We start from the raw sequence: 13,950 nt of genomic DNA on the forward strand, positions 1-13,950 counted from the left end.
CCGGGCGCTTAATCAACATCGGTTCCAGTGAGCTGCAGCGTCAGCGTTTGCCCCCTCCCTCCCGTCACCCGTTCGAGACAGAGGGGCGCCTCCCGGGGGAGAGGCCGGGACGCGTGGCGAGGCAGGAGCACATCTATACATGGAGGGGAAAACGTTCGCCGGCAGCTGGAGATGGCAACGTAAACAGAAAGCGTTTGGGAAACTGTCAAGAGCACAGAAAATACGTCATACACGCCGCCTTCAGACTAAACTGAGCGGGGCATCTGGCAAAACCCGGCGGCGGAGACTTTAGGGAACTGCCGTCGTGCAAACGGAGCGGACCCACACTCTGATCTGCTGAACGCTCCAAACGCCTAAACTCTTAAATGGTAAATGGTAAATGGTAAATGGCAGGCATTTATATAGCGCCTTTATCCAAAGCGCTGTACAATCGATGCTTCTCCATTCACCCATTCATACACACACTCACACACCGACGGCGATTGGCTGCCATGCAAGGCCCCGACCAGCTCGTCAGGAGCATTTGGGCGTTAGGTGTCTTGCTCAGGGACACCTCGACACAGCCCGGGCGGGGGATCGAACCGGCAACCCTCCGACTGCCAGACGACTGCTCTAACTGCCTGAGCCATGTCGCCCCTCTTAATGTACATAAATGACCCGCAACAAGGAAGAAAGAGGTACACTTGAAATAAAGGACGAAAGAATCCATCATTAGTACAAAATAAGACTGGGGTGATTTATTAATCTCATTATGAACATTAATACAAAGCACAGTTAAAAGGTCAAAGACCATCAAATGAACCATGTTGTGTCTGCTGCAGGAGAACAAAAGCTGCTACAGTACGACCGGGGTTTTGATCCGGAAACGTCCGCAGGGTGGCAGGCCAGGCACGTACGTTTGTAATAGGCTTGTATGAGGCAATACCTTGGGGGGCTTCGTCGCTGAAGACCCAGTGGAAACCCTGGATGTACGGTAAACTGTGGAGCTGCAGAAAAGGCATCACATCCTGAAGGCCACCGTGTGAGGTGCGATGCTGGGTGATGTCACACAGGTCAGTGATGTCACACAGGTCACTGGAGTGTGGGCGTGTCCTGGGTGTGGGAGGAGCCTGTGCAGACGCGAGCAGTGCAGGAACACACAGCCAAGGGTTCTAGAACGTTTCCCCGCTCAGAACTTTGAGGAAAAACACACACAAACGTGTTCTAGAACATTCCCAACCCAGAACTTCGAGGGAAAACACACACACACACCCACCCCCGTGGGTTCCCCACTCATAATTTTGGGGGAATACACACCTATGGGTTCTAGAACATTCCCCGCTCACAATATTGGGAGAATACACACCCGTGGGTTCTTGAACATTCCCCAACATTGAATGTCTGGCCACAGTGTCAAATCGGTTGAGTTGTGTACCTCCCACGAGATCACAGAAACCCCTTTCACAGGAGGGCTGATTGAAGTGTTGGGAGTAATGGCAGAGTCCTATCCCATACTGCCAGGCCACCTGCTCGGTGACACCATCTGAAGCGGGGATTGTCAGTAGAGGAATTTGTGACACACAGTACTTTGCTCCTAACACTGTAGCAGCATTGGATTGCTAAGTAGGAAACGTCTTTGAAATATCAAGAGTCAGATGGGGAGGGGGGGCAGGAGGCATTATACAACAGACACAGAAGTCACTTTATACAGATTATTTAGTTAGTGTATAGATGCTATATACACATTATCCACAAACCTGTACATTTGTATGTGTAGCTTTGTTCTCAGCATTTATATAGGCAACTGACTTTTTTTTCTTTTTTTAAGCATTTTAGAGATCTTTCACTTACTCTGTAAAATAGAAAACAAAATAAAAGGCACATCTGAATATGATGCATGAGTTAACTGTCCATCAAAATAAAAATCCCATTATTTCATCGAGGAAAACAGCACTCTGGTTAGAAGATTCCCCTTCTTCTTCCAAAAGTCCAGACTTCAGAACTAGTGATTTGTTCCATCTTCCTTTTGTTTCACAGGGGGTGATGGGGAGGGGGGGTGGGGGCTGTAGTGTTCAGTGATCACTAGGCGTGATACTGAGGGGTCTGTAGTGTTAGACAGCAGCAGACGATGCGTGTGTATGTGTGTGTGTGTGTGTGTGTGTGTGTGTGTGTGTGTGTGTGTGTGTGTGTGTGTGTGTATGTGTGTGTGTGTGCGCGTTTAAGACATCATCATCTTGGCTTTAAGGAGTTTAAGAACTGGCAGTCTAGTCTGAGAGTCTCTGGCTTCCATAGCAACGCTTGGGCACTCCCGAGTTCCTCTGAAGCCATCGTGATGAACTGGCCCAGGGTCAAAGGTCACTGCTGTGGGGTTAAAGGCCACTACTGCAGAGGAGCAGAGGATACAGGCAGGGTCCCGTTGCAGAGGGCCCGGTGCCCAACGACAACCGAGCGTCTACTGACGCAAATGTGCAAAATCAGAAATAAACCGGGGGAACAGTTCAACACAACCTAACGTCCTTTATTCCTCAGTACATTTCAGTGAGACTTTGGCCGCCTCCGTCCTGGTGCGTTGGCTTATCAAGTAGAAAAACAGCCGTGTGATGAGAAGTCCCAGGGCTGACGGCCTGAGCGCAGGGCTGCAACAGTGCAGTTTCTGATCCCTTAAAAACCACAACCCCTACGTGTACAGACTACACACCCCCTCACTGCCCGTGTACAGACTACACGCCCCCTCACTGCCCGTGTAGACTACAGACCCCCTCACTGCCCGTGTACAGACTACACACCCCCTCACTGCCCGTGTAGACTACAGACCCCCTCACTGCCCGTGTAGACTACACACCCCCTCACTGCCCGTGTAGACTACAGACCCCCTCACTGCCCGTGTACAGACTACACACCCCCTCACAGCCCGTGTACAGACTACACACCCCCTCACTGCCCGTGTAGACTACACTCCACTCCTTTCACACACTGCACAGCCAACCTGAACATGTCTACACACACACACACACAGGTGCTCTCACACACACACACACACACACACACTTACCCACTCAGACACACACAGGTGCTCACACACACACACACACACACACACACACACACACACACACACACACACACACACACACTCACCCACTCAGACACACACAGGTGCTGACACACAGTGAACTGCGGGTCTTCTTGGCGACGGTCAGGCGACCAGGAGCTCCCTAACGATGTGCAGCGGTAACAGGCACACGGCTGTGATGCTATTGGCACAGAGGGCTTGAAGTGAAGGCGGAGCTACTGATCCCCTGAGAGGCGTGCCGCGATTGGTCAACGCTGCAGACGGACAGGTGGAGTGCAGAGTGAGGGCTCAGTCTCATTTCTGATCAGTAGCTTTAAAAAAAAAAAAAAAATAGGGTCTCTCCACAGTTCTGTGACTAAGAGCTTTTAAAAAGGCCATCGTTTACAGTAAAAGTTTCATTTCTAATTCAAACCACACATTCCCTGGAGTGCCAGAAAACAGCAGGCAGGAGTGGAGCTTGTTCACAAGAAAAAAAAAAAAAAAACATTAAACATTAAACATTAAAAACCAAAACAAGAGAAAACAACTGAAGTCATTGGCTGGGGGGGGGGGGTCTCAGTGGTGGCCGTCCATGTTGACCAATGAGAGGCTGTGTGGCGTGGGTTGGGAGAGCTCCCTCTTGTAGGTCTTTGGGGGGAGTTTGGGGAGCTGGGGGCTGGAGTTGTGGCGGGGGGGCACGGGCGGGGCGGCGCTCAGGGTGGAGAGCTGGCACAGGCTGTTCTGGCTGCTGCTGAGGGGGCATCGGCGGGTGACCCGGGGCGACGGCGTGCCCGGGGGCGTGTTGGGGGAGCTGGGGGAGCTCCCGAAATCCCAGGGGTGGCGGTTCCCGGGGGAGGGCTGCGGGGGGTAGTTGATGAAGATCTCCGGCGGGCGTTGGGGTACGGGCGGCGGGGTGTCTGGCATCGGGTCCCGGGGCGGGGGTGGAGGCGGAGGGGGGCTGGGACCGTTGTAGAGCGGGAATCGGGGCTGGAGCCTGGGCAGCGTGGGGGGCAGCCTGGGGGGCACGGCTGGAGGACTGTCAGACCTGCAGCTCAACTGAGATACACACATATACACTGAACTGAGATCACTGCTCCAAACCTCACACGTACACACACAGAGCTCAGCTAACTGAGTGAGTAACTGAGTATGTGTGTGTGTGTGTGTGTGTGTGACTGAGGGAGTAAGTGAGTGGGTGTGTGTGTGTGTGTGACTGAGGGAGTGAGTGAGTGAGTGAGTGAGTGAGTGAGTGAGTGAGTGGGTGTGTGTGTGTGTGTGTGTGTGTGTGTGTGGCTGAGGGAATGAGTGGGTGTGTGTGTGTGTATGTGTGTGTGGCTGAGGGAGGGAGTGTGTGTGTGTGCGTGTGTGTGAGTGGGTGTGTGTGTGTGAGTGAATGAGTGAGAGTGTGTGTGTGTGTGTGTGTGTGTGTGACTGAGGGAGTGAGTGTGTGAGTGGGTGACTGAGAGAGTGAGTGTATATGTGTGTGTGTGTCTGTGGGTGTCTAAGTGCACTCCTGTGTGTTACCTTGGCTTCAGAAAAGGCGTCTTTCCTGCGAGGGGGGAGTGGGGGGGGTCTGAGCAGCTCTTCGCTCAGCTGGTGGAGACTCCCACATGAGACGGAGTGGAACTCTGAGACAGCCAATCAGAGCACAGAGCTTAGAGACTACACACATATGCACATACACACAGCCATCCACCACACAGTACACACACAGCCACACACAGCCACACACAGCCATTTCACATACACAGAGTCAGACACACAGCCACACACACATGGAGGGTTTAAGCTCACTTACTTGAATGTGGCTGCAGAATTGTGGTGAACACACCGCTACCTGTAATTGGACAGAGGGTTAGAGGCTCCGAGCCAAAATGGTGGTGAGGTAAGAGGTGAATAAGGAGAGAGAGAGAGAGACAGAGAGAAACAGAAAGACAGAGAGAGAGAGAGAGAGAGAGAGAGAGAGAGAGAGAGAGGGAGAGAGAGAGAGAGAGAGAGAGGGAGAGACAGAGAGAAACAGAAAGAGACAGAGAGAGAGAGAGAGAGAGAGAGAGAGAGAGAGAGAGAGATGGACGGACAGCAGGGCTCACCGTAGGAGCTGTTGAGATCAGGCTCTGCGAACACGGAGAGGTCCGCGGAGGCGGACTGCGGGGGGGTTGGGGTGTTGGGGGAGGTGGGCACGGAGGGGGCCGTCTCCGGCTCGGTCTCGGCGATGCTGCGGAAGGTGATCTTGTGGGGGGGCTCCCTCTCCAGGGGGACGGGGTGGCCCTTCAGTGTGCCCGAGGTAGAGGCGTGGCGCACCGGCCGGATCCCCGGGGACTTCAGGGGGAACGGAGTCTTCCGGGGCTACACAGGAAAGCAGGACGGCAAGAAACAATCACCGGCCACTGCAAACCAGTACCAACCAGCAGAAACCAGCCCAAACCAGTGCAAACCAGTATAAACCAGCACAAACCACTGCAAACCAGTGCAAACTAGTATAAACCAGTATAAACAAGCACAAACCAGTGCAAACCAGTATGAACCAGTGCAAACCAGCACATCAAATCAGTATACACCAGTAAAAAGTGACACAGACCAGTACAAACCAGTAAAAACCAACATAAACCAGTGCAAACCAGTATAAATAAGTGTAAACTAGTATAAACCAACATAGACAAGTGCAAATCAGTATATACCGGCGCAAACCAGCAGGTGGCCACTCCACAGAGAAACTTAACTGCCTCCCTTGTCCATAAATTTTAGGAACACATTAACAACGCTATAATGGAGATGTCCAAGACTGAGATTTAATAATACCCATTATTAAATAATGCACATTTCACTGGCACGGAATGCAGGTTGCGTTTATAGCCATGCTCAGAGGAATTTAGCCTGGTTGGTTTCAGATGCTCTGATACCAGAGACTGATGAGCTGCCAGAGAGATGAAGGCACTTCAAGGCTATCGGCTACCATACAGGCAACATTAATAACATAGGCACTATTAATAATAAAATGCAGAGTTAATACATTAATAACACATTCACCATTACAATCTCTCTGCAGTCCTCCTGTTACACTAGTCCACCTACAGCTCACCCTCACACTCATGAGTGAGTCCACAGTTAATCCCATGACTGATGAGTCAAGTCTACAGTTCACCTCATGACTCATGAATCAATCACCTTCACCTTCACACTCATGACTCATGAGTCAGGAGTCAGGAGTCAGTCTACAGTTGTGAATTCACCCCGTGAATCACGAGTCAGCATGCTCGCCCTATGAGTCAGTCTACAGTTCACTCAGTAACTCACGAATCTCGGAGGCTGCTTGCAGTTCCGTGGCTCGATCTCCAGGGACTTGTTGAACAGGTAGTCGGAGAATTCCTTCTCGCTCATGGTACCCATGGGGTTCAGATTTTCAAAGAACCTCTGTGGAGGAAGAGGACACAGACGGGCCCGTTAAGAGACGCTCGCTCCTTCCCCCTCCCTCCAGGTGACGGCGTGGCTGGGTGGGTGGGGTTCTGGCCCACCTTGATGTCGGGCTCGGTCCGTAGGCAGTAAGGCTGGTTCTGGTATTGCTGGATCTCCCCCGTGATCTCGGCCACTTTCCTCCGCTTGCTGAAGTTGATCAGCTCCTTCCCGTGGCGCTTAAGGAAGTCGGGGTTTCCCTCCTCCGTCTTCAGGATGTTGGTGAGATAGATACCTGAGAATGGAGGGATGGAGGGATGGAGGGAAACACAGATCAGTATGGACTATTTAGTATGCTACATAATGCACAAGGCTTTTGGATCGGGTGAAACCCATACCATCACTGTCAGAGGATCTTACCAAAGAAAGGCACACAAGGTGGGTTTATGGACTTGAGCTTTGCCAAGTATTTCTTAAAGTGGTCCTGGCTGAGCTCCACGGCTTCTTCTAGAACCTTCTTCCTCCTCTCGGGCACGGCCTGCGGAGAGAGGATTCAGCCCTTACTCCAGGCGGGGGAAAGGGCCCACAGGAGGCGGGGGAAAGCGCCCACAGGAAGCGGGAGGTACGAAAGAAGAAGCGGCCAAAGCGCAGCGCGCTCCGAGGTACAGCCGGAGGGGCGCCCTCGCTCACCTCGATGGTGTGATCGAGCCGGTAGACGGGCACGGAGTTGATGGCGCTGACGATCTCCAGGACGCCGTTGAAGTTGTTGAGCTCCTGGAAGACCTGGAGGATCTCGATGATGCGCCCCAGCACCGCCACCCGCTCCTCCAGGTTCTCCGCCTCCACGATGCACCTGGGACAGAGACAGGCAGTCGTTACTCAGATGGGCCCCCCCCAAGGCGGGACGGGCCCCCCCGAGGCGGGACGGGCCCCCCCGAGTCGACGCTACGCTACGCTACGCTACGGCACAGCGGGGCCGCAGGCACTCACTTCTCGAACCACAGCGTCAGGTTGGTGGTGTGGCGGATCATTCGGAGCAGGTTTGGGGAGTTATTCTCTTTGTCCTCTTTGGTCCAGACGCTCCCTACCAGCTCAGAGGGCCTTACCGCCCTGTGGGGGAGAAGGTGGGAGGGAGAGAAGGAGACGGTGTTGAGACTGGGGTTACATAAAAAGGGACGGGGGGGTGGGGTAATGATTGCGAACAGGGGGGGAGGGTTTCGGCGACTATCATGAACACAACATGGATTTTTTCCCTGTCATTTGTCTGCTGCCCCCAAAGATGGTTGGCGCCAATGGAAAATGCCTATGTCGCCTATGTTTAGTACTGGCCCTGATGCCATCTCAATATAAGTAAGTAATATAAGTAATGGCTGGAAGTAAAAGCAGCCCTCAAAAATAACCCTTTACACACAATCAATCTTTAGGGATGAGAGGTATGAATGGTCAACCCCCTTCCAAAGCAATTCAAACTCAAACTCACCTGTAGAGCTCTGATTCCAGCAGCGTCAGCTGCCGGGCGATCTCGATGGGGTGAAGGGTCATGAGGTCAAAGGTGTTGACCTGCCCTGCCCGGCTGATGTGCCACTCGATTGGAGGGGGCTGGTTCTCGAAGGTGATGTTGTGACTCACGCCATTTGACTGCATCTGCATCTTCCGCTTGATGATCTTGTTGATGGACTCTACCCACTTTCTCATCGACTTACCTGTCCGAATAAAACACCACGTCAAAGTCATATACGCATGCTCAATAAAATATGATAGAATATTGGTTGGACTATTGGACTAAATCAACTTTATATACAAAGTACAGATCTGGCAATGCAAATAATGTAGTGTACTATATTTTTCACTTGATCTGGTGTATGCTGTCGTGCCCATTAAAGTTAAGACTTCCACTGTAGTTCAGATGGACTGGATGAAGCTGGATAAAAGTAGAGGCAGTTCACTGTAAATGGACACATAATGAAGTTATAGTTGGCATGGAAACAGACCTCTCAGCTGGATGATGCTGGTGATGTACTCCTCCAGTCTGATGCACAGCTCTGGGTCGTTCTCAAAGTCGTAGAAATGATGTTCGACCCACTGCCGGAACACGTTAAGCACCCTGCAAGGGAGACCCCACAGTTAGACCAAACAGGACCTCGCGGTTAGACCACACAGGACCTCACGGTTAGACCACACAGGACCTCACGGTTAGACCACACAGGACCTCACGGTTAGACCACACAGGACCTCACGGTTAGACCAAACAGGCCCTCACAGTTAGACCACACAGGACCTCACGGTTAGACCAAACAGGCCCTCACGGTTAGACCACACAGGACCTCACGGTTAGACCACACTGGACCCCTCGGAGGGAGACCCCATGGTTAGACCACACATAGAGCCTCTGGGGTGTTCCGAGACATGACTAGATATCTGCTCTAGGTGTTGGGACAGTGGGAATGTTGCTGAAGACTGGGATCTGTGAGCAGTGGGAATGTTGCTGAAGACTGGGATCTGTGAGCCGTGGGAATGTTGCTGAAGACAGGGATCTGTGAGCAGTGGGAATGTGGGAAAGGCCCTGTAGACTGGGATCTGTGAGCAGTGGGAATGTTGCTGAAGACTGGGATCTGTGAGCAGTGGGAATGTTGCTGAAGACTGGGATCTGTGAGTAGTGGGAATGCCGGCATTGCTGTGGTATTCCGTACCTGAGCTGGACTGGCTGAACGTACTCCCTGCGGAACCTCTGGAGCTCCGCAGCCATTGGCTGATCCCCATTCCAGAGGGCCTGTCGGTCCACCTCTGTGGGCTCGGGCTCTGGGATCTCAATCCTGTGGCATCGTGGGAACAGAAGGGCGATTACATCACTCTCCACACACACCATCGAGGAACCGAAACGGCAAGACTGCCGGCAAAGTCAACAGGACTCAAAACGGACTGATGAGCACAGACTATTTATTTCCCCACAGAATTTTGCCCTGGAACTGAACCTTAAGGCAAGACATGATAAAGTTACCTTCTCAGTTCAGTGCCAGTACGGGAAAGACGAGTCAGGGATATTCTGAAACAGAGGTTTAGCTGTGTGCCTGTAGCACCGCAGTGTGAGAGTTTACACACCTGTCGATCAGCAGACTCAGCAGCTCTTGTGGTTTGCAGAAGGAGCGATACGTGGTCAGAAAAGTGCGTACAAAGTTGGGATCTGGAGGACAACAAGGGTTAATATGAGTAAACAAAATTAGGTAACAGTGCTGCTTCACAGCCGTAGGTTTGCTAAAAGGTTTGCTAAATATACACATATTTGTTAACGACATCCACACATAGAGGACTACAGAGGGGGAAAGAAATTCATCATTCTAGGTCTCCAAACAGGAAAATGCTTTTGCTCTGTCTGTGGCTATGATCTTAAAGCACTCATCAAATTTTTTTCCAGCTCGGATAACAGTTATTGATTGTGACCAATACTGGTGATAAAATTATATTATATCACCACCCTCTCTCTCACCTGCATACATGTGCTAAGTGAGCCCCTAACCAGCCCCGCTCCAATCTCACCTGCATACATGTGGTATGTGATCCACTAACCAGCCCCGCTCCAATCTCACCTGCATATATGTGGTGTGTGATCCACTAACCAGCCCCGCTCCAATCTCACCTGCATACATTTGGTATGTGATCCACTAACCAGCCCCGCTCCAATCTCACCTGCATACATGTGGTAAGTGAGCCACTAACCAGCCCTGCTCCAATCTCACCTGCATACATGTGGTAAGTGAGCCTCAGCCCCGCCCCAGTCTCACCTGCATACATGTGGTAAGTGAGCCACTAACCAGTCCCCCCTCTCTCTCACCTGCATACATGTGGTAAGTGAGCCTCAGCCCCGCCCCAGCCTCACCTGCATACATGTGGTACGTGAGCCTCTCGATGAGCTTGACCACGGTGCCGGCCTTGATGATGGGGATGCCGGTCTTGCTCTGCACGCGGTCCTCGAAGACGATGTTCTCCTCGGAGTCGCGCACGGCGAAGCGGTAGAGCTCGGGCGCGGGCAGCCGCAGCGGCTGGGCCTGCTCCTCGTGCTGCAGCACCGTGTCCAGCATGCGGTCCAGCGTGGAGCGGTACTGCAGCGTCACCAGCGCCGCCATCCACGCGCTCTTCTCCTCCGCCGACCGGGCGTAGAACACGGCGCTGCTCTCCTCGCGGCCCGTCACCTCGAAGGCGTGCCGCAGCTCCGGCGAGTCCTCGCGGTCCGAGATGCGCACCTTGCGCAGGACGAACTTCTCCTTCAGCCGGAACTCCGCGCCGCTGCCGGCGCCGGGCAGCCGCGAGCTCTGGTTGGCCTTGCAGCTGATCATCAGCCCGTCGAACAGGAAGTTGTGGCGCTCGTGCTTGGCGCCCGCGCGCCACAGCGCCCCCTCCAGGATGAACTCGCTGCAGCACTGGCCGATGTCCTTGCCCTCCCAGCCGTCGATGCTCTTCTGGATCTCGTTCATGCGCTTGATGGCCAGCTGCTTGCTCCGCACCTGCCGGCTGTACAGGCGGTACATGGGCTCCCTGGGGGGGGGAGGGGGGGGGGGGTACAGGGTCAGACGCCTCCGGGTTTTTTGTGGGAGGAAGTCAGAGATTCGCAACAGGAGACCCCAATTAACGAGCCCCTTCTCCAGCTGTAATATGTGGTCCAAGGGCTCAGCCTCCCCTCCGCAGTTAGTCTGACGGGTAGCAGCCTGTGTCACTGCAGACAGCCGCACACCTATTCTAGTCATATTCTAGTCTGTCTTCAGCTCTCTTTCTGAGAACATACCATGAGCTGAAGAGATCCAAACAGGAGCCCAAAATGCACGTTCCTTCCATGAATCAGAAACAAGGTTGAACTCCACGTCCTGCGAGCCGCGCTGTCTGCAGGTATTTGCTTCAGCCGTGCGCTATACCACCTGATTTCACTAATCAGCTTATTATCTGAACCAAGCAGGTAAAAGAAATCAGTGAAATCAGGTGGTGTAGCGTACGGTAGGAGCAAATGCCTCCAGTGGAGTTGAGTAGCGCAGGTCTAGATGCAGGTTTTTAAAGCACACATAAATGATAAATGACATCACATTGCACACAAAAGGGTATGAGACTGTAGGTCAGTGGGGCGGTCAGTATATCGATGTAGTTCTGCGCCAGGCAGCCAGGGGGCGCTGTGAGCTCTCACCCAGGCTTGCGGCGTGGCAGGTGCTTGCCGTAGATGCGCTCCACGCTGCACTGCAGGTTGAGCAGGGCTGTGATGGCCTGTTTCAGACACTCCCGATCATCCTCATCCTCACTGCGCTCCTGCAGTTGCTGCAGAAAAGGAAACATTTATTATGGGTGCGGAACAGGACCGGGGTCTGTTACAGTGTACAATACAGAGACACAGCAGGGTAGAGTACACAAACACAGGCACACACACACACACACACACACACACACACCTTGTCTTTGTGTCCTCAACAGTGTGTTACTGTCATTGTTTCGGTTTGTATTTGTATATAAAACAATACTTCAAAGGAGCATGTAGCCTAGTGGCTAAGGCGCTTGACTAGGACCTTGAATGATGGAGGTTCAAGCCACAGTGTGGCCAAAATAAGATCCGCACAGCAGTGAGCCCCACACTGCTCCAGGGGGTACTGGCCCCTGCTTAGTCTAATCAACTTGTAAGTCGCTTTGGATAAAAGTGTCTAAATAACTAACGGTAAATGGTCAATTTAAATGGTAAATGTCTGCATTTATATAGCGCCTTTATCCAAAGTGCTGTACAATTGATGCTTCTCATTCACACACTCACACGGCGATTGGCTGCCATGCAAGGCACCAACCTGCTCATCAGGAGAAAATCGGTGTCAGGGGTCTTGTTCAGGGACACTTCCAACACACTGCAATGTCGAATAAGCAGTCCACACACGCATGCGCACACAGGCCAGCCTCACGCTCTGAGAATACCGTGCAGCGGGCGTCTGACGTGCCAGTCACGGAGCGGGACTTGTGACCGGGGGGCCGGACGCTCACCCCTGAGGTGGGGCGCCGCTTTGTGTGGCGAGAGCATAACACCACACAAAACAGTCTTCAGCGAGAGACACAAAAGGCCCTAAACACAGGCGGGACTCCTGATTATAATGATTAATACCGGTTTGGCCACACACAAGGGGGATCCATAACCAAAGTTAATTACAGTATTCAGCACCTGCTTAGTGGAAGCAGTGTAATGAATACGCCCCGCATTGTGATTCCCCCTCGGAGCCCGTGATTGGGTGGGCTGCGGGGATCACATGGGGGGGGTGGGGGGGGCTGGGGGGGGTCGGAGGACCGGCTGAGGCAGACCACCGTGTGCGTCACGGGGGTGATCCACGCCGCCGTCTGTGTGAGAGCTAACGCTGACGCGCTCCCTCGCGCGTCTCCCCCGCGGACGGCGAACCTCCAGCCGGGCGCTCTTCGGCGAGGGAGACGACCGCGTGCGTTTCCTGTCTGCTGACATCAGCGAGCCGCCGCGGCTGCCGTGGTTACACGTGACACGCAGCGGCCGCGGCCGCCGTGGGCTCCGTGTTCTTTCTGAGAGGGGGCGCGCGACCTTTGCGGCGAGCACATAAAATGCGCGCGATATGCAAACGCCGAGACGCCGCGTTCTCGGTCGATTCGGCAGTCAAAACAACCGAGGTGTGTGAACTCAGCCAAATAATATGCAAATTGTGAACCATGCCTGCGTCTGTGTCTGATAGCATTACATATGCAGCCGACTGTTTCTGGCTCTAAAACAAGTGCACATTAACAATTCATCAAAAACAAGATCTGTTACTACGGTGATGTGTGCTGGCGGGGCAGATGGAGTTCCATTGACCAGGGATGCATCCCAGTAACGCAAAAAAAGGGCTTTGGACCCACACACATATGCATGCATATACATACACGTGCGTTTCAACATTACTCATTTTACATAAACATATGACATCAGACACCTTGGACAAACACATCAAGCTACACTCTCAACAGAATACATATTCCATCCCTTTAGGCCTCGTTTAGTTAAAAGATTTCCGCTTTTGAAATATTCTGGACCTGTGACAAAAGCAAGTCAGGGCAAATGAAAAAGAAAAAAAAAAGAAGAAAAAAAAAAGAAGGAAAAATTCTAATTTTGACCTGAAGATGGCACTGTAACATGAGAGAGCAGCATTACTGTGTAATATGTAATATGGACAGGAAGAGACACAGAGAGGCTGCTCTGTGCATTACAGACAGGAGGGGGAGGTGAGGGGGGGGACGACTGGTCTTAAATTAAACAAGGGGGTCCCAAAGACACCCTAAAGTCAGACACACACACACTCACTCACTCAGACAGGTACATATTACACCTGTGTGTGTATCATTAGTGGGAGGGCGGGGCAGAGAGAGGGGCTGCTGGCACGCACTCAAAGTTTATGTACAGATTTGGCTGAGAGTGGGTCTGGGAATGTGCCTGTCTGTGTGTGTCTGTGTCCCTGCACGTCAGTGAGTATGTGTGTGTGTGTGTGTGTGTGTGTGTGTGTGTGTGTGTGTGTGAGTGT

At 52.6% G+C, this 13,950-nt stretch overlaps 1 protein-coding gene across 1 annotated transcript in view; it reads right to left on the reverse strand.

Moving 5' to 3' along the window:
* Positions 1–2,844: 2,844 nt before the first annotated feature.
* Positions 2,845–13,950, reverse strand: part of sos2 (son of sevenless homolog 2 (Drosophila)) — a 43,264-nt gene continuing 32,158 nt past the window's right edge. Inside the window, exons 9-23 of the mRNA XM_061246681.1 lie at positions 11,589–11,716; positions 10,296–10,951; positions 9,521–9,602; positions 9,112–9,234; positions 8,413–8,525; positions 7,902–8,124; positions 7,412–7,531; positions 7,112–7,274; positions 6,842–6,959; positions 6,544–6,716; positions 6,326–6,442; positions 5,122–5,377; positions 4,830–4,868; positions 4,556–4,659; positions 2,845–4,087 (exon numbers count right to left, since the gene is read on the reverse strand). Coding sequence (XP_061102665.1) covers positions 3,608–4,087; positions 4,556–4,659; positions 4,830–4,868; positions 5,122–5,377; positions 6,326–6,442; positions 6,544–6,716; positions 6,842–6,959; positions 7,112–7,274; positions 7,412–7,531; positions 7,902–8,124; positions 8,413–8,525; positions 9,112–9,234; positions 9,521–9,602; positions 10,296–10,951; positions 11,589–11,716 — 2,895 coding nt within the window. The 3' untranslated portion in view covers positions 2,845–3,607. The remainder of the gene's footprint in view (positions 4,088–4,555; positions 4,660–4,829; positions 4,869–5,121; positions 5,378–6,325; positions 6,443–6,543; positions 6,717–6,841; positions 6,960–7,111; positions 7,275–7,411; positions 7,532–7,901; positions 8,125–8,412; positions 8,526–9,111; positions 9,235–9,520; positions 9,603–10,295; positions 10,952–11,588; positions 11,717–13,950) is intronic.

This window comes from Conger conger, chromosome 1 (genome assembly GCF_963514075.1).
Source record: "Conger conger chromosome 1, fConCon1.1, whole genome shotgun sequence".
In the NCBI taxonomy this organism is placed as follows: Eukaryota; Metazoa; Chordata; class Actinopteri; order Anguilliformes; family Congridae; genus Conger; species Conger conger.